Source organism: Haemaphysalis longicornis, unplaced genomic scaffold (genome assembly GCF_048455015.1).
Source record: "Haemaphysalis longicornis isolate Haplotype H1 unplaced genomic scaffold, Haemaphysalis longicornis Haplotype H1 scaffold_10, whole genome shotgun sequence".
NCBI classification, from domain to species: domain Eukaryota; kingdom Metazoa; phylum Arthropoda; class Arachnida; order Ixodida; family Ixodidae; genus Haemaphysalis; species Haemaphysalis longicornis.
This window is the reverse complement of record NW_027526204.1, coordinates 145842542-145865524: the sequence shown is the minus strand read 5'-3', so window position 1 is coordinate 145865524 and position 22983 is coordinate 145842542. Positions and strand designations below refer to the sequence as shown.

Below are 22983 nucleotides of genomic sequence, written 5' to 3'. Positions count from 1 at the left end.
ATACGAACACGCCTTATATCATTCCCTATGAATTCTCTATTCCGATGGTGCTGTCGCTAAAAGAGGGAAAGCGATGTTGTGCGTCGTGACGCTAATGATAGCCCATAGTTGGCACTACTGCTGCGTGTGTGGTGACCCCGCGTAAGAGTACTTGCGTTAAGGCAGAAAGGCATCGACGTCAGCTGGGGAATGTCGCGTTTATGGCTGCTTTGGTGCGACGAGAGACATGCCAGCTGGAAGCGGAACGCGTTCACGCATTCATGGTTCAAGCTGGGAACTCTGCCTCTAGTGTTCCACAAGCTGAGCTCGTCACAATGTAACCGTTTGCTCTGCACGCCACGGAGCAGGAGCGAAGTGGTCGCAACCTTGCCTAAGCGACCCACCAGTGGGATTTAGGTCTCCAAGCACACCCACAAGACAGCTACGGACCGCATATCATGCTCCTTTCGCTGCAGCCGACCGTGGCTTCCCAAACAATTCTCTGACAACCCGTTCAATTTCGTCTGCACAGTTTTCGAGCGCCTGCGGTTTCAGTTAAGATTTACGCAATGGTGCAGAGCGTGCAATTCAGTGTCTAATGTTGATGGACCGTCTAACGGTGACATACCGTTGAAATGTAACAATGGGCAAGTTCATATCGATGCACAATAAGCATTTAACTGCTCCTCTGAAGGCCCATTTCACTTTGGTGGTTTACCGATTCCTATGACATAGGGATCAACCCCATTTTTTTAACAATTCGAAATTGCTAATTAGCATCTTCGGTTAATAAATAGTAACAACCTGTTGCGGCGATTCTCCATGCAATTTATGGAAGAAATTGCACGATAGCTTGAAGCGGATAACAATTATTTCGGGTAATAGGAAGGTACTTCGAATAAAAAAGATTGCGTTAATCGTCCCTTCTCCATAATATTCCAAATTATTAAGTGCCAAATCAGTGTCGTGCTCTGTACTATGTCAACGCCATTGCAACTGAGACAGCAGGCAGTTGATAAAGCGGCAGGCCACTTAAAACTCGCTCCAGCCTACCCACCCCACTGTTTTGAGGACCTCAACCTTTGTTGCTTACACCGCCGTGTGAGCCGTTTGTGGGGTGGACGTGACCAGCTTCGATTTTAACAATAAAACTCAACTAATAAGGCAACCCGTGTAAAACGTCCAACAGAGAGACCAAAGTCAAGATTACGAGAAAAATCAGGAAGGGAGGCATCTTACGGACTGATGACAATGCTGTTCTGTACTTCTTGTTTCATGGAAATTTTGGTTTTTTGGAAGTGTTTTACGGTCCCCGTAGACTTCATATTAACGGAGTCAACGGTACCTATCATACACTCGTTTAACGTATGCGTAAATATCACCGGGTTGGTGATACAGCCATTCCAGTTAGCATGTTTCAAGTGCTACAAAACCCATTTAACTATGGATATTACAATAACAATTGTTTTATGTCTGCTCTCCTACTTACTTCGTTAGTCACTTGTACCATGTAACTGGCATGATGGCGCAGTTACATGGTCGCATGATGGCGCAGTTAGCTTAGTCACCTGCCGGTAAAAGAGATTACACTGCAGGCTCTCCCTTCTGAAATGTATAAGAGCTTCAGTAGCCTGCCTTAGCTCTGAACATGTAGCCTTACATATTCGGGATGGCTGTCAAGATACAACTCTTATGCAAATTGCTCTGTCTGCCAGTGCCTTAGGGATTCGCATGACTGTTCCCGATAAATTGTTTTCCGGCAGTAATTTGTTCAGTGCAAATTTTTCTTACAGCTGCGGACAATATTAGCACAGAGACAACAACATTGGTCCTTTCTATACTTTTACTGTGCTGCCATAGAATCTTTTCCTGTTACTAAATCGGGTTGTCCATTGAAGATAGTCTTTTGTTAGCGACCTTCCTAGCAGCCAGTGAGCAATTACCGAAGAGAGGTTTAAGGTCCATTTTAGATTAGACTATCCCGGCACCATGGCAACGACTTTTCGCCGAAATCGCATGAATAAAAAAACACATTAAACTGCCTTGTCCCCGCTGACTGAAGTTTTCTAGGACGGGACCTACAGTAGATGGGACTGAGTGAACTGTACTTGGAGTGTGAGGTATTTTCAGGATGCTTACTGCGTACACTAACTTGTGCGCTTTAGTTTTGCTTCACGAAGGCAGTATTCCTCTGACAAGTATATTGTTGGCCAGGTCCTTTGTCTGTGGTTAATTATTGACACGAATATTTCACTAACAGCGCATATTCAATTAAGGGCTTATGTTTTCTTCCTACTAAAAACATTTATGCAACTGCGTTACTTCTGGTCGATGTATAAGCTGCATATTTTTGTATTTCTATTTCGTTAGTTTATTCATACAGTAATGTTAATTCTCTTTTTTTAATATTTATTCATAAACATTTTCTTCTACCAGTTTTCTCCACTTTCGCCATTCAATAGAAAAAATGAGTTAATTTCAGTAATTATGCATTTCTGTGCAACTACAGGCCTTTGAAAGGTCGGCCCGTTTTTCGTGATTGTTTGTTTATATTTTTGGTTTTGTCTTTTTTTTTTGCTTTTTAAGTGGTTATCACTTTGCCAGGACAGTGTACAGTATAAGGTACATATTTCTGGTTTCTTCAGTTCATTTTTATAATTTCACAATTTTCATTTTGGTATTTTTGAGTACTTTTTTCGTGCAATTACCTCTATGCTATTAAAACCACTAAACCTGCTCACATCAACGGTTATATACTTTTTTGCAAATGCAGGGAGTACACGGTTGGGGCTGGGATTTGGTTTCTCGCCAAAGAAAGCTTACGCCGTAATACAGCGACGTCTCAGAACTGCGGCGCTATGCCTTCATAGTTTATTTCAACACCTCCAGAACACTTCTTAGTCGGAAAAAATGTTTTTCATAACGCATACAGCCTATCACATGCATACTGGTACAGTCTATGCCCGGTATGCAAAACGTATACAAGTTCACTTTAGAGTGCCCTGGTATACTTCAACAAATAGAGTAGCCGAAAATTAATGACGCTCTAAAGAACGCAGGTTGATACTGACGCGAATGCATTAAGAGAAACACATAATTGTAAAGAAAGAATAAAAGGCAGATTGCAAATTGCGTATGATACTCCGTCGAGCGTACACCACCACAGAACCAACAAATGACGAATCAAAGCCACCAGATGGTGCAATTCCGAAAGCTATTTGAGCCAACGTACCTTAGCAATTTATGAGGTATATGCTATGTCGCCGTTTTTTTTGTGGGAATGGACAATGACACGTCATTACCGAGGGAAAGAGTCATGTCTCAGCATTAGCGAAGCTTCACGCTTATGCATATATATATATATATATATATATATATATATATATATATATATATGTCAACACTTGGGTGCACACACTTGGAAAACACTGAACAAGGGTTTTATTGTTCCCAACAGTTGCGAAAGGAGAACCTTTCTTCTTCATGGGGTTATTTAGATTCTAAAATAACCCCTGAAAAAGAAAGGTTCTCCTTTCGCAACTGTTGGGAACAATAAAACCCTTGTTCAGTGTTTTCCAAGTGTGTGCACCCAAGTTTTGACATGTTACTACAGTAGTCCGGAACTTCTTACCTGCTATATATATATATATATATATATATATATATATATATATATATATATATATATATATATATATATATATATTGTAAAGAAGATAGTCACCGAGTCAATGCAACGGACTGGCATGAGGACTCAACGATCCTCTTCACGCCTTCCGAACTATTCTCACGACGCAAGAATCTTACACTTCCTACTGCTGTTCTTTGCCTCAAGAATGGTTGTTCCACCTATCCCGTCTGCAATACTTCCGTATCGCCACTGACGTTGACTGCCGGAGAGTGCCTTGGATGCGTCGAAGTTATAGACAACACTTTCATCGTGGACGTGTCTGATGATAACCCTCCGCCTGCTGTCAGCGCTCTTACTCCAACCTGTGCATCGACATCAAGCGTTTTCCTACCTTCCATCGACCCTGGCCTCTCCTCCTCGCAGCGCGATCGCCTCATCGCGCTTTTGGACCCGTTCCTTGGCTCCTTCGACCATGACCAAGCTTCTTTGGGCCGTTCTTCGAATGTTCGTCACCATATTGACACCGGGACCCATGCTCCTTTACGTCAGCGACCATACCGCGTCTCAGCTACTGAGCGCAATGTCATTGAATCGCAAGTGACCGATATGCTGCAACGAAATGTTATTCAACCATCCAGCAGCCCCTGGGCATCCCCGGTTGTCCTGGTCAAAAAGAAAGACGGCTCCATTCGATTCTGCGTCGATTACCGACGCCTCAACAAAATTACCCGCAAAGACGTCTATCCCTTACCGCGTATAGACGACGCTCGGGACTGCTTGCAAGGCGCACAGTTTTTCACATCCTTAGACCTGCGATCTGGTTACTGGCAGGTTCCTATGGCGGACGCCGATCGCCCTAAAACGGCTTTTATTACACCTGACGGATTATACGAGTTTAACGTCATGCCGTTCGGCCTCTGCAACGCTCCAGCTACATTTGAGCGGATGATGGACAGCATTTTGCGTGGGTTGAAGTGGAAAATATGTTTATGTTACTTAGACGATGTTGTCGTGTTCTCTCCCGACTTCGACACGCACCTCCAACGTCTGGAACAAGTTTTGAAATGTCTCACTTCAGCTGGGCTTCAACTTAATCTAAAGAAATGCCACTTCGCTGCCCGCAAACTTACCATCCTTGGCCATGTGGTTTCCAGAGAAGGCATTCTACCGGATCCTGCTAAACTTCGAGCCGTCGCAGAGTTTCCCAAGCCGAGAACTATGAAGGAGCTGCGCAGTTTTATTGGGCTCTGCTCTTATTTCCGCCGTTTCGTTCGTGACTTTGCCTCTATTATTTCCCCCTTGACGCGCCTTCTCGGGAGTGGCACTGACATCACTGCTTGGTCGCCAGCCTGCGACAATGCATTTGCCCGACTGCGCAAACTGCTTACAACGCCACCTATACTTAGACACTTCGACCCCTCAGCACCGACCGAACTCCACACCGACGCTAGCGGTATCGGCCTGGGAGCTGTTCTCGCGCAGCGTAAACCGGGAATCGATGAATACGTTGTTGCATATGCCAGCCGCACCCTTACGAAACCAGAATCTAATTATTCGGTGACCGAAAAAGAGTGCTTGGCCATCATATGGGCCATCAACAAATTCCGCCCGTACCTTTACGGCCGCCGTTTCGATGTGGTTACGGACCATCATGCCCTTTGTTGGTTGGCGTCGTTGAAAGACCCTTCTGGCCGGCTCGGTCGCTGGGCTCTTCGCCTCCAAGAATTTGACGTTAACATCGTCTACCGCTCCGGCCGCAAACATCACGACGCCGACGCCCTATCACGTTCTCCTCTATCCGTTGATAGTGCTTCGCTCGATGAGTCGGATGGCAACCTGAACGCACCCTCGTTCGAGGACATGGTCAACGAGCAGCGCAAGGACACCTGGATAGCTTCCATCCTGGCATATCTTTCCAACCAAGCTACTGCTCCCGTGTCCAGGGCACTTCGCCGACAGGCCTGTCACTTTTCCATCCGCGATGGCCTGCTTTACCGCCGCAGTTACGTCCCCAGAGGCCGCAAGTGGCTACTAGTCATACCTCGCCACTTGCGTTCCACTTTTTGCGCTTTCTTCCATAACGACGCCCAATGCGCTCATGCCGGCGTACTGAAAACGTACCAGCGCCTCCATCTACGGTACTACTGGCGCGGGATGTACACCTTCGTCTGCAAGTTCGTCCGCTCATGCCCTGACTGTCAGCGCCGCAAGTCGCCGCCTCATCATCAGGCCGGCCCATTACAGCCCTTGCCTTGCCCAGAGCGCCCCTTCGATCGTGTGGGCATTGACTTGTACGGCCCACTGCCTTGTACCGCTGCCGGTAACCGTTGGGTCATTGTCGCCATTGACCATCTCACACGCTACGCCGAGACGGCCGCATTAACGGCTGCCACAGCACGGGACGTGGCTTCTTTTATTTTACATCGCTTCATCCTTCGCCATGGTGCCCCTAGGGAATTACTCAGCGATAGAGGCCGCGTTTTCCTGTCCGAAGTAGTTGAAGCTCTCCTTACTGAATGCCGCATTGTTCATCGGACCTGCACGGCATATCATCCGCAGACCAACGGTCTCACTGAGAGATTTAATCGCACTCTTGGTGATATGCTCGCCATGTACGTTTCTTCAGACCATACTAACTGGGACTCAGTCCTCCCATTTGTCACGTACGCGTACAATACCGCGACGCAGTCTACTACCGGCTTCTCGCCATTTTTTCTTCTGTACGGCCGTGAACCGACTCGCCCCCTTGACACCATTCTCCCGTACAGAGCTGACGCCGCTGAGTATTCGACTGCGTCTCAAGTATCCTCTTATGCCGAAGAATGCCGTCAACTTGCCCGCTCATTTACATCCGACGATCAATTCACGCAAAAGAATCGCCATGACAAGGGCCTCCCAGATGTGTCTTTCTCCCCCGGTTCACTGGTGTGGCTGTGGGTACCATCCACACCTTCTGGACAATGCAGTAAGTTTCTCTCTAACTATCACGGCCCATACCGGGTCCTGGAACGTACCTCGCCCGTTAATTACCTTGTCGAGCCAGTACAGCCTTCACCCGACCAACGCCGACGTGGAAAAGAGACCGTTCATGTGCAACGCCTGAAGCCTTACTACGACCCCCTCGTCTTATCGTGCCCCTAGGCAGCCAGGATGGCTGCTCTTCAGCGGGGGAGTGATTGTAAAGAAGATAGTCACCGAGTCAATGCAACGGACAATCTCCTGTTTGGTGGTATGCGTCAGTGCGAGGACGGTGCAACGGACAATCTTCCGTCTGTGGGCATGCACCAGGGTCAGGGCACTATCATGGTCCAGTTTTGGTCACGCCCTATCGCACCCGCTTGTCTCGTGCTCGCCCTGTTCCGACCGGCTGAAACGACCGCTTGGTTTGGCCCAGCTCATCGTCGTACCCTTATCTGCCCTCCCAATAAACACCATTTCATTATATATATATATATATATATATATATATATATATATACAATGCGCATAAAATACTGCGTATATGTAATCTGTGTATAAATACAGTACATATTGTTACAGAACAGTTACCACGAGTGATGTTGTCCCTCGAAAAGGGGCTCATAACAGAAAGGGATTAACCAAGCGCGCTGTGAATTGGTAGAGGAGAAGGTTATGCTCAGAGACCTGCCAAAGCCCAACAGACAATAGCAGCGTATCAGATGACATAGCTCGAGAACAAAATCCCGTCCACATGGGGGACAAAGACGCGAAAAGGAAAGTACAACAAAACAGGGAGCGTCAAAGCTCCTTTCATCGCTAGAAATAGCCGGACCAGTGAATTGGAGACCGCAGAACCCAGAAAGAATCCCCTGCTCTGGAAGAAAGTGATCCAGCCAGCAGAAAGAGACAGAGAAAGAGGGAGAATGAGAGATAGACGTTTTAATGAAGCTGGGAACCACTGGTTTCTGACCGTCCCCTGAGGAATAGGAGTTGCAACCTCTATTCGAAGCCGATAAAATAGAAAGGCGTTCACTCTCTCTCTCTCTCCCCCCTCTCCCTGAAGGGGTGGTTGAGTCTGGCCGCTTTTGGATCTGCTCGCTCGGCTGTTCCTGCATCTCATCGCTGTAAATAAATCGATTTAATGAATCAAGGTTGTAGCAGTACAATACCGTATATGGAACAGGTCTTTTTCTATTTGGCACCAACTTCTGCGAAGCAGGACCCAGCATCTTGGACAAGATATAAGGCTCTACGGCATGAAGGGTTCTACATGGTCACGCACCAGCCGCGCCAAATATGGCCGCACTTTTTGCTGAAGCTGTCGGGCATGGCTGTGACAGGCGTTGCGGTCCTCGCTGGCACCGAAATAAATAATCGGGACATTGCCGTTGCTGCTCTCACTTCCGCAAATATAACCGACGAAGAAGGAAGCCCTGTCGCTATTTGTGGCATTGGCCTAAGCACGAAGATCGATGCTCGGTACTCAAGACGGACGGGATGGAGAATTGAAGGTTATCCATCACGAAGCTCTTAAGGGTGACAAAAAGTCGTGAAAGGAAAGAAGGCAGACGCACATTCCTCACACATCAAAGCTGTGGCCGTGCGGTGCAGAAAGAGGCGTCAAGGCTGCGATAAATTAGCCGGTGTCTACCCGTATAATAATCCTTGTGGTTCATTAAAGTCGCTTCATTTTATGGGCGTTTACATTCAAAGTACAACTGTTTAAAAACACACTTTTTCATCAGACGAAAACGCCAGACATATTGGAAAACTTGGAATTTTTGGGCTACTGTTACGTGGTATCGACAGGAGCGGCCTAAAATGGGCGAGCGAAAAAAAACGTAGTTGTCAGTGTATTAATTCTTACATTATTAATCTATTAATGTATTATTACACGAGTTAGCGTTTAGGTGATCTTATCAAACGGAACGATAGGCAGGCACTGTAATGTTCACCCAGTCCTGTTTTTTTGGCAGTGCCTCAGGTCGACGGCCGCCAATCCCATATGCACGATCTGATGAAGTCAGAGAAATCGCCGGAAAGCGGCCGGAGAATCGCCTCAGCTTCGTCTGTTTGCCTTAATATCTAGACTATCTGTCGGAAGTTTGCGATAAAATTGGTGGCGTCATTGTTATGCGAACAAAGCAGACGTTTGAAGCAAAGCTTTCTAGCTCAACCAGCCCGCGGCTCTTTCGTGGCGTGCGGGAGGAGGCGGCAAAAAGGAGGGGTGAGGGGGGGGGGGGGGAGGGCTGGAGGATTTCACTTACTGAGAACACTCTAGATGGCGCAGTGAATTTGCCCAACGTTCCCCGCGAGGAAGTGCCTGCTCGCCGGCGGCGGCGTCGGCGGTACGGCTTTGTCGTCCGCTTAAGCGTTGGTTGTTTTGGGCCTTTTTTGGTGCAGCTTCGCGTCCATTGCGCGGTGCTCCCGCACGGTTTGATTAACTTGTTCGAGAGCACCTCCAGGGTAACCCGCACCCGACGGTATTAAGTGGTCGTACGGCAAACATACGTTAAGGATTGGTTTGCAAGGCGGGAAAACAAAATGTACAAACCACGTACAGACATCCAGCCGCTAGAGATACGCCGCATTTTGCGCACTGCTTGCAACGAATGGCACTCCGTTTTCTATTTAATCAACCGAACTTGATTTGATTGATTGTAGAGTTTACAGCGCCGACGCAAGGCAGGCGATGACGCGCTCCGTAGTGGAGGGCTCCGGATTAATTTTGACCACCTGGGGATCTTTAACGTCTGCCGAAATCTCGTACACACGGGTGTTTTTGCTTTTCGCTTCCATTAGAGAAGCGGCCGGCGCGGCCGGGAATCAAACCCGCGACCTCATTCTCAGCAGCGCAACGCTAGTCCCTGAGCCACCACGGCGGGTTGATCAACCGAACTTGTATATTGTCTTTATGACCCCATTAACAATAAACCTCATGCCACTATTCAGATCAGGCAGCACTCCATAAGCTGGTGACACTCAAGAAAATAACGCAGTCACGAAGCCTGTAGGTGGACATAACCTAGCGAAGGGAGGGAATTGCATCCAACATTGAAAATTGCCTTCTCCACGAAGTCGCTGAGCCCCACATCCCTTGATATATAGTTATGCCTCCGGCTATAAAGAACAGTCTTAGTATGCACCTAAATACAAGGTAGCAACCAGACAGTGGGCTGTAGCAGCTTTGTCAATTTTCTAATAGGCCAAGAGGTCGATTACGAAAGCCGGTCTATGTGTATAGCGATTCCGAATTTACACGTAACGCTAGTAAGAATCATGCACCCGTCCTTCTAACCACGACGACGGTTGAACGCGAAGCTTCCAAGCTAGCAATTCCTTGATTGTTGTCTGAGTTTAAGCTTTGACTGACAGAGAGTTTAGACTTTTGCTCGCAGCGGCTTTGGCTTTGATCTTTTCCCTTTTGATTTTGCAGCGAGAGAGGTACGCGTTCAGCCATCGTCGCCGTTGGACGGAGGGTGCAGGTTGTTTCTAATTTTGCATGTTCATGCACCACTCTCTAAATCTAAACTGGTCCGGCCATGACGGACTGGCCCAATCGTATAGACTTCAGTTTCGTAACGCGAGAGACCCAGGTTCAATTCTGACCCCGGGAAGTTTTTTTTTTTTTTTTTGCACTCCGTCCACGATAATCATCATCGTCTGAGAAAGTTTGGTTTCATGCCGCGTGTTTTGATGCGACATACGCCATCAGTGAAGCATAGATAGCTTGACTTTAACACGTAGGCTGAGAGGCACCTGGCCTCAAACGTGGTGTCTACAGCTCGGCACATTTAGAAAACCTCATGTAACTAAAAAAAGTGCCTATATAGCTGCTTACGATTCGTGAGTGTTGCTGGCGAAATAAGCTGCCAAGGTTCGTGCGACCATTAATAACCCAACTCCTATTGCTATGCGTAAAAATGTGCAAATACAGCCTGGCGTATGACGAACTACGACGTCCAAGAAGATAACGAAGAAAACGAAATCTGAATCCTAGGACGCATTCGCGAGCATGGCGCCATAGCTCTTCCTCACACATTCGAGTCACACTTCTCTGCGTTAAGTTTAAGCGAGACAGTTCTAAATGACTCCTTTTGATTAATAGCCTTCCCTTCAGGGCCCATTAGCAGCCGTCCTTGATGGAGTTAGTACATGTTGGTAAAAAGGGCTTGACGGGATCCCTAATGGATCCAACCTTTTGTATGCGTGCATACGTCTGGGCGTGTGCGTGTTTCCGTGGGTGTGATTACGTGTTTGTGTTTTTACATGCTCGTATGGGTGATGGGCCCCATTACACGTGTGCGCCGTTATTTCCCCTGCAGGAATGCTGCGACGTCGCTGCCACGGCTGCTGTTACCTGTGGTCCGGAAAATAGCAGCTGAGGTGAGTGGCTGCCACATGATCTATAATCCCGCGGTCTGGTATTGTACATGTACCGTTAATACCCACTACCTTTCATCATACTCCCCCACTAAATTATAGGCGATTGCTTCCCCTCCTAGTATGCCTACAGAACACAGCCGCATTAAAAGAGTGCTCAGATTCCTCAACTCAATCATCTATCAACGGTTGCTACAATACTAAAACGATAACTAGCGTGCAACCACAAAACACAATAATGGTGCAAACAGACGCAGCACTGTCTGTACCCTTCTTTTTGTGTATCGTCTTTTTGCGCAAGTTATGCTTTTAACAATGTACCAACTCGCACAATCTTCCGCTTTAGCAGTTTGAGATCGGATGCGAAAATGAGGGAAAAGTTTACAGTGTATCATATTTACGTTCGTACTCACCTTGACCTCCTTCCTGCTTTTTCACGCGAGAACAAAATATTTGAGTATCGCAATCCTCGGTAACTAACAAGGCTTGTCCGCGTTTGAGACAGGCTTTATTTACAACACACGCTGACAACAGTGACCAGGGAACGCAGAAAAAACTTAAGTAAAAACCGCTGGGACCACCACTCTAGGTTGCTACGAATTTGTTTGCAGTATCTGATTGATTGATCTATTGATTGATTGATCCATTGATTGATTGATTGATTGATTGATTTAAAGATTGATTGATTGATTGATTGATCGATTGATTGATTGATTGATTGATTGATTGATTGATTGATTGATTGATTGATTGATTGATTGATTGATTGATTGATTGATTGATTGATTGATTGATTGATTGATTGATTGATTGATTGATTGATTGATTGATTGATTGATTTGGTGAATCGGTGAATTAGATTCCCATCGGTCGATAGAGAGTGTGGTAGATGTTCTGCGAGTACGTCTCAGTCCTGCTCATTCCCGCCTCAAGCGCCACATGTTGGCTGCCCTGTAGCAAGCGCTTCACTGAGGTGTAGCGCTTGCTACACCGAAGTGTAGGTGCACAACAATGTCGGGCTTGGGTATTTACAATATTTCAGGGAATGTTTCCACGTTTCCACGACTTCTTCGGTGATGCAAAGGCCTCCTCCCATTCTTACAAAAGTACGCGGGCACCCCGAAAAATACCCTAAGGCAGGGTCGGATGCCAAGACCAACCGACCCAGTGCATCACCCCTCGAAGGTTTTCTTGCGTACACCATACTGGTGGATCTAATTTTAGACGTAACGAGGTGGTATTCTTATCACCAATCTTTTTGTATTATAGCTCAGGATATCACGAACCAACTTTAAACGGGTCATGAAGACGAAACACATGCTTGGTTTGTTAGAAGGACAACTGTGCCCCGATAACAACGGTACCAATTTTGTCGCCAAGCTCAAACGAATAATGGAGATATTGTTGTTCATGAGAAGATGACGAGGTTTGGAAGATGCTCGAGGCTAGATTACCTTAGGCGAGGAAGAGCGCTGCCGTACACCGGGAGTGGAGTGGTCTTGCAAATCGCTCTCACCCGTGTCATGCGGTGAAGTTTCACAGCTACGAGCGGCAAGTCAACAACTGCGTGGGTCGGTGCAGCGGACGCAACAACGTGTGGTGAGGCGCCATGGTGTTGCGTCGATCTCACTAAGTGAGAGGTCTACTCTATAGCGCTGCAAGTAGTAGCCGGGGATCGTGTGCCTTGGCGAGGCGAGGTTGAACATTCCGACGAAGTCATCTGTCCAGTTGACGTTGGACGGTGGGGTGGTGTAGAAGATGGCGTCGGTGTAGGCGTGACAGAGGTGGACGGGTCAGGAGCACCGTCGCTGTGAGATTGAAAGATGCTGCCTGAGGTGCAATAGCACTCAATAACAGCATTTTTCAGGTCGTCGTATATTTGTGGCCCAGATGGTGGTAGCTGTAGCTATGCGAAGAGCCCGCAATGTAGCCGCGTCGTTGAGAGCTGGTAGCGCAGCAGTTTGTTCTTTACGTTGTTGATAAAGAAGTGGCTCTCGAGCTGAATAAAGAAGATTTCGCAGTGAGCTGTGTGGAAGTCCCGAAGACCGTAGAGGCCTGGGAGCGCTGAATGTCCGCTGATTATCAAGGCCCCGTTACCTTGTAAAGGGTTCCGGTACAGGGGCCGTGGGTGGCGACGGAGAAGGACTGGTGGTGATAACGGCTGCAGGTTGTGCTTCCATTGTCGTCTGCCGGGGTTTTATGCCATAGCAGAGTCCTTCAATGGTAAAGCGTTGAAGGACTCTGGCCATAGTGATTGAGGACAATGTCCTTCAGGTCATCATACTGAATCGGGCCAGGGGCTGGCAGGTCTATCTGGACAACTAAATCATCAGGTAGATTCTGCAGGGTACCATGGTACCTGATTTCGGGGTACCGGATGTCGTTTACATAAAAATGGCTCTCCGGGAGGACGAACCATTCGGCGTGGATACCGAATGAGCTAAGTGGGATTAGCCCGGGCAGATTCGGGAAGGCAGATGACGTTCGTCGCGTGCGTCATCCACGTTGTGGCTGAGGAAGCACCGGGAGCTGTCTGACGAATTCCATTGTCCGGGTCACCATTTGTAGCCGGCCGACGTGTGGCCGAACTCATGTTCATTTGGGTTGCTACTTCTGTGACATGGCGAGGACGATGAGCGTGAAACGGGTTTCTTCTCCAGACGCTTGTTTACAAACGCTTCGCTGCACAGGGCTCCACATGACGTGTGTGATGTCCCAGCACGCGCTGTGGCATCACACACGTCACACAGCACGGGCTGTGCTATTGAGCTGGTGCTAAAACGATCTTGCTGTTCAGGCTCTGTGGCATCGCTGTTTTCTGCAGTGATAGGAAAGATGTGAGCGAGATGGTGAACAATCTAAAGCGATTTTCCGAGTTGTCTGGCAGTGCAGTTAACTGAAATAGGGGCCTACGATTTTGGCATGGCGACCGGCAAAGTAGTCCAGTGTTTTTCGAGAACATGCCTTGGACGACAACTCCGGCCAGGTATCTGGGCATTCCACTTGAAAATTACAGGTCGCTAGATAGTTTTGGGACGAACAAACTGATAAAGTTTATTTATTTATTTATTTATTTATTTATTTATTTATTTATTTATTTATTTATTTATTTATTTATTTATTTATTTACATACCCTCAGGGCCCAGGGGAATCACAGAGGGGAGTGGGGGATAACAAAATTATAGGAAGAATATACAGCAAGTAATAATATGATAACAACAGCTCTTTACACAAACATTACAGACACTGCGATAGCTATATCAACAGCTCCTTACTAAGGAAGCATGCGTTGCACAAGTTGGCGTAAACACTCATATAACCAGCTTTACTCTAACAGAGTCGACACTAGACAAATTTGGCCGGTGACAATACAAATACAACGGACCTTCACCTGAGAAGGCTAAATAAACAAATAAACACTGCCCATGTCAGGGAACATAAAAAAAGCATAACGGCATACACATTTTCACTCAAACAGTGTGGAAACTTCACGCCTAAAAGCCACGACGTCCAAGATGTCGGCAACTGCATGTGGAAGTTGATTCCATTTAACAGATGTGCTCGGTACAAATGAATCGTGAAAACACTTTGTATGAGAATATGAAATGCCTACTTTGTATAGATGATCAACGCGCGCTGACATGTACGATGGATTCGTTAGTAGTGACCTGTCCTTAAGAATGGAATTGCCATGATATATTTTGTGGAATAGGCACAAACGCGATATTTGCCTGCGATGCTCGAGTAGCGGTAGAGATAAAGTCGTTTTCATTGTGGTGACGCTGGACGTGCGATGATAATTTTAAAGTATGAAGCGACATGAACGATTTTGAACCGCCTCTAATTCGTCGGTGAGCGATGCAATACCAGGATGCCAAACAGCAGCCGCATATTCCAATTTTGAACGAACCAAAGTTTTATAGAGAATTAGTTTCAAATAGCGAGGTGAAGAATTAAAGTTCCTACGAATATATCCTAACATACGGTTGGCATTACTTACAACATAATCTATGTGAAGTTTCCATGATAAGTTAGAAGACACTATAACACCTAAATATTTGTACGACGGCACAATTTCAAGACAAACATTGTTTAGTGAGTATTCGGGAGGTGTAGTGTTAACTCGGAAAATGCGCATGATTTTACACTTTTTAATATTAAGTTTTATTTTCCATAATTCACACCAATCTGAAATACTGTCAATATCTGATTGCAGAATTTGGACGTCGTTGTGGTTAGTTATTTGCCTGTAAATAACACAATCATTTGCAAAAAGACTGACAGATGAGCTGATGTTAATTGGAAAGTCATTTATATAAAAATTAAAAATAAGAGGCCCTAGGACAGATCCTTGGGGTACACCTAAATGAACCGGAGGAGGATACGAGTCTGTATTGTTCACACTTACGAACTGATATCGGTTAGTCAAAAAGGAACGCAACCACGCAAGTATATTATCATCTAAGTTTAGTTTAGAAAGCTTTATAAATAATAAATCATGCGGAACCGAATCAAACGCTTTAGAAAAATCTAGGAATATACAGTCTGTAAAGCATCCACGATCCAGCGCCAAGTTACATCATGAGTGAAACAGACTAGCTGGGTCTCACAAGAATATTTCTTTCTAAAACCATGCTGCGCTGGGCTGAAAAATGAATTGGACTCCAAGAAATTTACAATGTGGCTATAAATGACATGTTCCATTATTTTACAAGGAATACTAGTTAATGACACAGGCCTGTAGTTACTAGGAGAACATCGATCACCAGATTTGTAAAGCGGTGTAATTTTCCCAATTTTCCAGTCATCAGGAATGCAACTAGTCTGAAGCGACTGAGTGAAAAGTTTTGTAAAAACAATAGAACTGTAGAGAGAGAAAGTTAGAAAGAAGTTAGAGAAAAGTTAGTAAGAAATTAACAAAATGTGGCAGGGGGGATATATCAATGTTTGCTTGTGCATAAGTATGTAATGTGTACCGTGTCCAAGGTATGTTACGCCCTTCAGGTGAATGGTATGTCAAGAAGGAACATACAAAAGCTGCACAGGGTGTTTGCGGTTTTTTGGTGAGGCGCACGTTGGGAGCGCATGGGTCCAACTATGTTGTTTCGCTCCGTGAAATTGGTGGCTTTGGACTGGCCAATTTGTTTATCCGACAAATAGTTTCTATGTTTGTGATCCTGAGAGAGCAGTTATTGCTTTCTACGTGTTGTGGTACAAGTCGGACTGCCTGAACTTATTCCAGATTATGGTGTTTCAACTTCTAAAATCCGCTGTGTACGTGTGCGTGGTTTCTTGTGCAAAGTCGCGGATGCTTTTAGGATTTTGCAAGTTAGGTTTTCCTAAGAGTATTTAAGTAGTGTACCACGGAAGCGTTTGTACACAGATAGGACTGACGTGTGTCTATTTGTTCGAGTTTCTCGTCAGATGTATGCAATATGACCAGGCAAAGATGTCGTAAAAAGAGTGAAGCCAATGCCATTACCTTCATCGGTTAAAACTTTCTTCTCGAAACTTCATAGCGGCACTGTCCTAGTAGAACCCTGGCTACAGGAAAAAGGGCTATATGTACACCCATGGACACGTAACTGCCGCTTATGTAAAAACATTGAAGCAATCCAGCCCTTCTTTCTAGACTGTTCGGATGTGGTGTTCCTCTACGACAATCTCCAATGAACGTTGAACAAAGACCTGCCATTAATGACTTATGGCATTCTATTATGGCATAAACAATTATGGGGTATTTCCTGTGATATGTTCATTGCACTTTGTCTACATCCTATGTGTAAAACTAGCATGGCAGTTCAAAATGCCGACGAATATGCTCGCACAGTGCAGGAGTACTTTATTGAAAGTGTGGCTTATAGTAGAGAAGTGTATGATGTCGTGCCAGAAAAACCTGAGTGGTTACACATTCTGAATGTACTATCGCAGTTTAAGGAGTTTTAAGGCACCCCCTTCAGCCGGCTGAGGCTGGAACTATTCATTGGTTTACTTTAAAGTGCGTTTTGTGTTGTCGCCAAGCATGCCATCGAGGCACTAGCCCGGCAGGGACCCGGCGAGCGGGGACCCAGGCCCTGCGGCAGCCACCCCGAAGACGGCGTAGTCCCCCGCGGAGCTCGCGAGGGCTCACGGCAGGCACAAATAAAGGTTTTTGAATCCAAAAAAATTCTAAACTCAATTTTTGTATTGCGAAAGAACTCCATTCTACATCTTCTTTTTGCTGTAAATAGTGATCCGGTATGTTTTCGGTCGCTTTAGTTCCGGGGCGAAGGCCATTACCACGTTTATTTAAGGTGCTGTGTCGCGTGAAGACACGTGCCACTGTGGGCGCTGTGCAGCGAAGCGTTTGAAAATACGCGTTCCGGACCGGTGCAGAGGGTGTTTTATGTGCGAAGTGGCTGGTACTACTGATGAAAATGGCGCTGATAAAGGCCATGATGAAGTTGTCACTGCACGTTAATAGAAGAGGCTTTAATCTTGCAGGGGACTTAAATATATGATGGTGATGATGATCATGATCGCGATGATGCCGGTCATTCAGTGATGAAAGAGAGGCACGGCAGGCAACATTCAAGATATTAGGCTTATGACATTATGATACAAAAACGTTCAGGCAATATTACTGTTCGATATTTACAATTACCTACACAAAGCAGATGTCGCAATTCTAAACAATTCGTCGGCTGTGGGCTGCACGGCAGGCCACTTTCGACTCTCCCACTGATCTCGCCGCATAATTTTTGAGGCAAACAAGGAGTTGGTGTAATTTCGGTTTCAGATTCCGACGAACATTTCTGCATATCTAGTCTCATGTAGCCCCTCTACAGTGATTGTCCAGTGAAAAGTAGTGTCTGTGAACAATGGTTGTTCCATTACATGTGCACTGAAATTACCGACATCACAAAACCCGTGTCGCAATTTACCACCGCAGCAGCCAATCGACGTATATACCGCGCGCTACGCACCGAGCACTATAGACCTGAAGTTGGCTAAAGGGGTGTTGACAAGTACTGCTCTGGCGTGGGAATCGGGCTCTAGGAGCATCATGTGGATCGAAAAGGAAAGCCGATGTACGTGTACGTGCCCAGGAATTCTGATAAACACCGTATTGTTATTCTAGAATATATAACCATTATATCAGCATAAACGTTAAATCTCGAAGTGACCGTGTGCTGCATTCCGGGCCACACTGGGATCACCGTAAATAATACCACGGATCAAATGGCCGCCGATGCGGCACTTAATATATACCGGACAAAACAACAGTACCCTACACTGACCTCCAGACACGCATCAGACAGCGCAGCTTCGCAAGTCATTGCACGCACGTTGGAATGAACAGACACAGAACAAACTACATGTAATAAAGCCACTCTTGGGGTCATACGCTACTGACAAAACAACAGACACACTGAAGTTACCTTTTCTAGGTTACGAATGGGCCACACCCCTGTAGCACACTTCCACATCCTCAGGACGTGTCCAAGGCCCCTGTGTAGCAGATGTGTGGAGGGCCTATCCGTAATTCATGTACCACTCTAATGCAAAGCACTCCACACAACACGACAAAAACACTTCGCCCAACTCTAGAGACAACACGTCCCACTACATGCAGTGTTTTTCCTGTCTGACGATCACATGTTTTCTGTCAAGTACGTCTGTTACGATTTAGCAGAAGTGAAATTATAACAGCGAGCTGTTGAGCAAATTGTTTGTGTATGGTGTCCAGTTAAAAATAATAAAAAAATGCCGATCGCTCGTGCACACGTGCCTCGAGCGCAAGTTCGTCAAGCAAAGTATAGCCACTTATGGAGGTTGGCGAAGATTGGCCAAAAAAACTCCAGCGTTCGCCGTCGACGACACTCAGCCATGATTGTGAGGTAATACCTGAGACTCCAACGCCCTAATAACACGGCCACAACTGTGGGCAGAGCAATGACGCCACCTGTTCGGGCCAGAACACCTGATAGTGTACACGTTGCACCTGCGGCGCCTAGCTTAAGTGTGCGCGTTCTGTTTGTTCTTCGTGGAACAAGATCCCCTCCTCGCGTAGTCCACGATTGCAGCCTATTTGCTTCTTCTTCGTTGTTATAGCACCCGCCGCGGTGGCTCAGTGGCTAAGGCGTTCTGCTGCTGAGCACGAGGTCGCGGGTTCGATTCCCGGCCGTGGCGGACGCTTTTCTGATGGAGGCGAAAAGCAAAAACGCCCGTGTGTACGAGATTTCGGCGCACGATTGAGATCCCCAGGTGGTCAAAATTAATCCGTAGCCCTCCACTACGGCGCGCCTCATCGCCTGCGTTGCGTCGGCGCGTTAAACCCTACAATCAATCAATCGTTGTTATAGCAACAAAGATGGAGTAAATGCCGTTGCGGCAGCGAAGAAGAAGCAGAATCGGCTGCAATCGTAGACTTAAACCGTCGTGATGGTCGTGAAGCTTGCGTACATGTAAGCGACTAGCATTTTTAGACCTAATTTCTTACCACGCATATTCGCAACCTGGCCTTCTGCACTAGCCATCCTCATTGTCCTTGAATCATTTTACTTTTGTTCTCACCGATTTTATTGTTTACCTCTTCATCTCTCATATATTACCATTGTTTTGGCGCTCTTTGCCCCCGTTAGCATTGCGCCATTATCATCCAACCATCATCAAGCCTATTACGTTCGTGCTTCCCCTGGGTTTTTCTAAGAGACCTCTAACAAGGATTGACATCCTGACCTGGCATTGACGGCGTCCCGGAAGAGAATTGACTATGGAGCTGGCGGTTCCTTGCCCGAATATTATTTTGTTCTGCTTGGTTCTCATCCGTTCTCCGGCTGTTCGTTTTATACGATTTGTGCGTCTCTTGGTTGTTCATCATGTCGTTTCCAATCTTTTCTCTCTGTTTCCGTTCCAGTCCTTAGCGTCATTGGTGTTTCCGGTGAAAAGGCTGTCCAATCTTGCTTCCGTTTTTGTCAGTGAATACTTCCGCCAGTAATTCTTTCGCAGGCCATACAGGGCAGTAACCAGATTTTTTTGTCCTTCCACAGTGAATGTAGTCAAGTTGTAGATCCTACCCTAATATATCTCTAACATTATGCATACATTCCCTCTTTTTTATAAATACAGGAAATCTGTAATGATGCAAACCGAAAGTTTGCGCAACCTCACAACACAACCTCGCTATGTTACAGAACTGCCTCGAGGGCGCCTTAAAACTTTCTCGGGAAGAGTTTCCCCCCAAAAAATGCACCCTTTCAAAAAAAAGGCGGAACTTAATCTTGAACTTGTTATGACATCATTTGCCTGCCCCTGTAACTGGTTGCTATAAAAAGGCAATTAAAAACAGCACGTTGTCATTACAAACTTAGTTTTATGATATCGGAATTTCACGGTTGGCCCTGTACCACCTCCACGCGCATAAAGCGCGAAACATTGTCGTTTATTAGCTTAATCCGCAAGCGCTGGAAAGGCTCGAAAACACCAGCGCTTTTACGGCGAAGTTTATATGAGAAGGGGCACCTAAAGTTCTGCTCAGCGCAGTAAGTGCCCCTTAGAAGACGTGAGCTTGTATTTCTTTTAAGAACCTCGCAGGGTGTTTCGATAGCGTCATTGGAAGAAAATACCCAGCAATTTCCACATTTTATGCTGAGTAAAAAAACATTTGACGGGAAGTTGATCTCGAGGAGAGATAACAGGTGAGTTCTCTATCGTACTTGGATATCGCGGCCCTCTAGCCGATAACGAGTCCCGCTGTCATCCCCTCTTCCTTCCTTGGCAGCGCATGCGTCTATATAAGCAAGACCAATAAAGCTGCGTGGGGCTGCTTTGGCTCACCCACTTCATGTGTCGTCTTACTGCCACCCACACATGATACAACTGCCTTTGCAAAAAGTGCGAAAACAGATTGATTTTCAAGGTGATAACGTACCGAAGGTATATGCGTATAGACCAGTGTGCGAGTGGCTCAAAGGTAAGTGTAAGATTGCCGTAAAAATATTCGTGAATTAGTAGATGTGGTTTTGGGTGCAATGGAAACTTATGGCCTTCATTGCTGTCCTTGCAGTGGACAGCGACCCACGGTTGAAATGATTTCATTGCCGAATATTGCAATAATTTTAAACGCAGCGGCTTTATTGGGCCTACTTTTGAGAGTGCGAACTAACGCGAGGCTTGCCGCAACTTCTCGGTTTGGTTGCACCTACGTTTACCGGCGCGTTGCCTATTGAATTTCGGATTTTAAAAGACGACAAAGGAATTATCTCATCTGCCTAAGAGAAAAAAAAAACGTTGAATATTCGATTTCAAGTTCCATAGAAGCGAACTTGGTCAACCGTTTTGAAAGCACACCCCTTCGACAACATCAAAACACCTAGGGTGCAGTGTATATGCCCTGCACTCAATTGGTCACGAAAGAGTAAACAGCGCCCAAGCCAGTGCCAACGTGCGAGGCGTAAGCGCTGAACCATAAAGGATTCTAGGCTACGAAAGCACCTAATTACTCAGATGTCCAATCTCAGCGGAGACGCCCGGCTGTCGACAAAAGAACCCAGCCGTACAGCCCACATGCCAGCGCTCGAAAGACATGTTGCAAGGATGCAACACAAAAGTTTGCGAGCTACAAAAGAACCTCATTACCGAGTGTCTGACGAGGCTAAAAATAACGTAACCTTTGCGTGATAGACGAGTGAATGGAGCCTTCATTTCAGCCTTGATGCGTGACCTGAAAGTTTGGTACAACGAACGTTTCCACACTACAAACGAATCTCATTACCAAGCCTCCTTCAACGAGAGGGATCACAATGTTGATCGGAAAAAACAAAAAGGAAGAACAGGCTTTTTTCTGTTCGCAACCTCTGAAGTTAGTAAAGCAAATTACCGACGAAAGAAACAGAAAAAAAGGCAACGGAAAAGCTTTATAATAGGAAAGACAAATGATGTTGTCTTTAGGCATGAACGGAACTGGCGGCAGCTTATAACAAAAGAGCTTTTGGAGAAACACGAACTGCTGAATGCTGCAGAAGAACATCCGTTAGCGAGGCCTCAGAGCAGAGAAAGGAGTGCTGCAAAAAGCAGCAGCAGTCGCGGACTTTTATGCGTTGTTGCTTTTGAAAAGGCGCCCATTTTTGTCTACCTATTTCTCCTTGGTCGGCAGTCTTCTTTTTCTAGCTTTGTGGACACAAACATTAAGCTGCACTTAGTTTAGCGTCACATAGGTCGTAGCCAATATTTCATTACATACACGTTTCACTGTTACAAATATAAAATGGAAACGATGAAAGGAATATACGAAGGAGGAACATTGGCCGGCTCCCAATTTCCGCCCGTGCATGCGATTTCCCCATAAACTTCGCGGGCTCTACTCCTTGACAAGTTCGGATGTATCCCATCTAATGAAGCCGGCAGCTTCTAGTTTGGTTTTTGTTCTTTTTTTTTGGCGCTCGTAAACTTTTGCATATGTTAAAACAGGTCAAAGGCCGTGGCGATAAATTGCGTTAGACAAAATAACAACACCACAGAAGAGCTGAACAACAAACTTTTGCAAAGCAGCACATGTTTTCAGGGGGCCATAAAGACAAACTGCACGTTACGGTCATAAATAAAACTGATTTGTCCGGATAGCAATAGTACAGTTGAAACTTTTTAGAATGAACACTTATATAGCGAATTATTGGCTATAGCGAACTAAACACGACCTTTGGTTGATCGCGCTTTATTTCAATGCCATTTATTCATTTATAACGAAACTGAAACCGTGAGCCGCGCGCGATATCTCATATAACGTAGAAATATTTGACCAGAAGGCTGTGAAGCTACTCGGAGAAACCCTCCGGCATCCGAAACTGCAGAAGTACAAAGGCCCTTTCGTTCGTGGACACAGTGGAAAACTCCATCCTGCTCAAGTCATTTAATAGCCACCAAATGAACGTCACATCCTTCATCAAATAAAGACTCCGACCTTTATTTATTTATTTAAAGGTCAGCTGCCTTTACCCTTGCGAGGGGCCCCTGACCCTTGTCCACCTGTTGGCGCCCCCGGCCATCA

The 22983-nt window shown here is 46.1% G+C and overlaps 1 protein-coding gene across 1 annotated transcript in view; it reads left to right on the top strand.

The window, feature by feature from the left end:
• Positions 1–22983, top strand: part of LOC144160143 (uncharacterized) — a 50048-nt gene that overhangs the window by 19499 nt on the left and 7566 nt on the right. Inside the window, exons 2-3 of the mRNA XM_077691742.1 lie at positions 10897–10957; positions 16977–17086. Of these exons, the coding sequence (XP_077547868.1) occupies positions 10897–10957; positions 16977–17086 (171 nt within the window). The remainder of the gene's footprint in view (positions 1–10896; positions 10958–16976; positions 17087–22983) is intronic.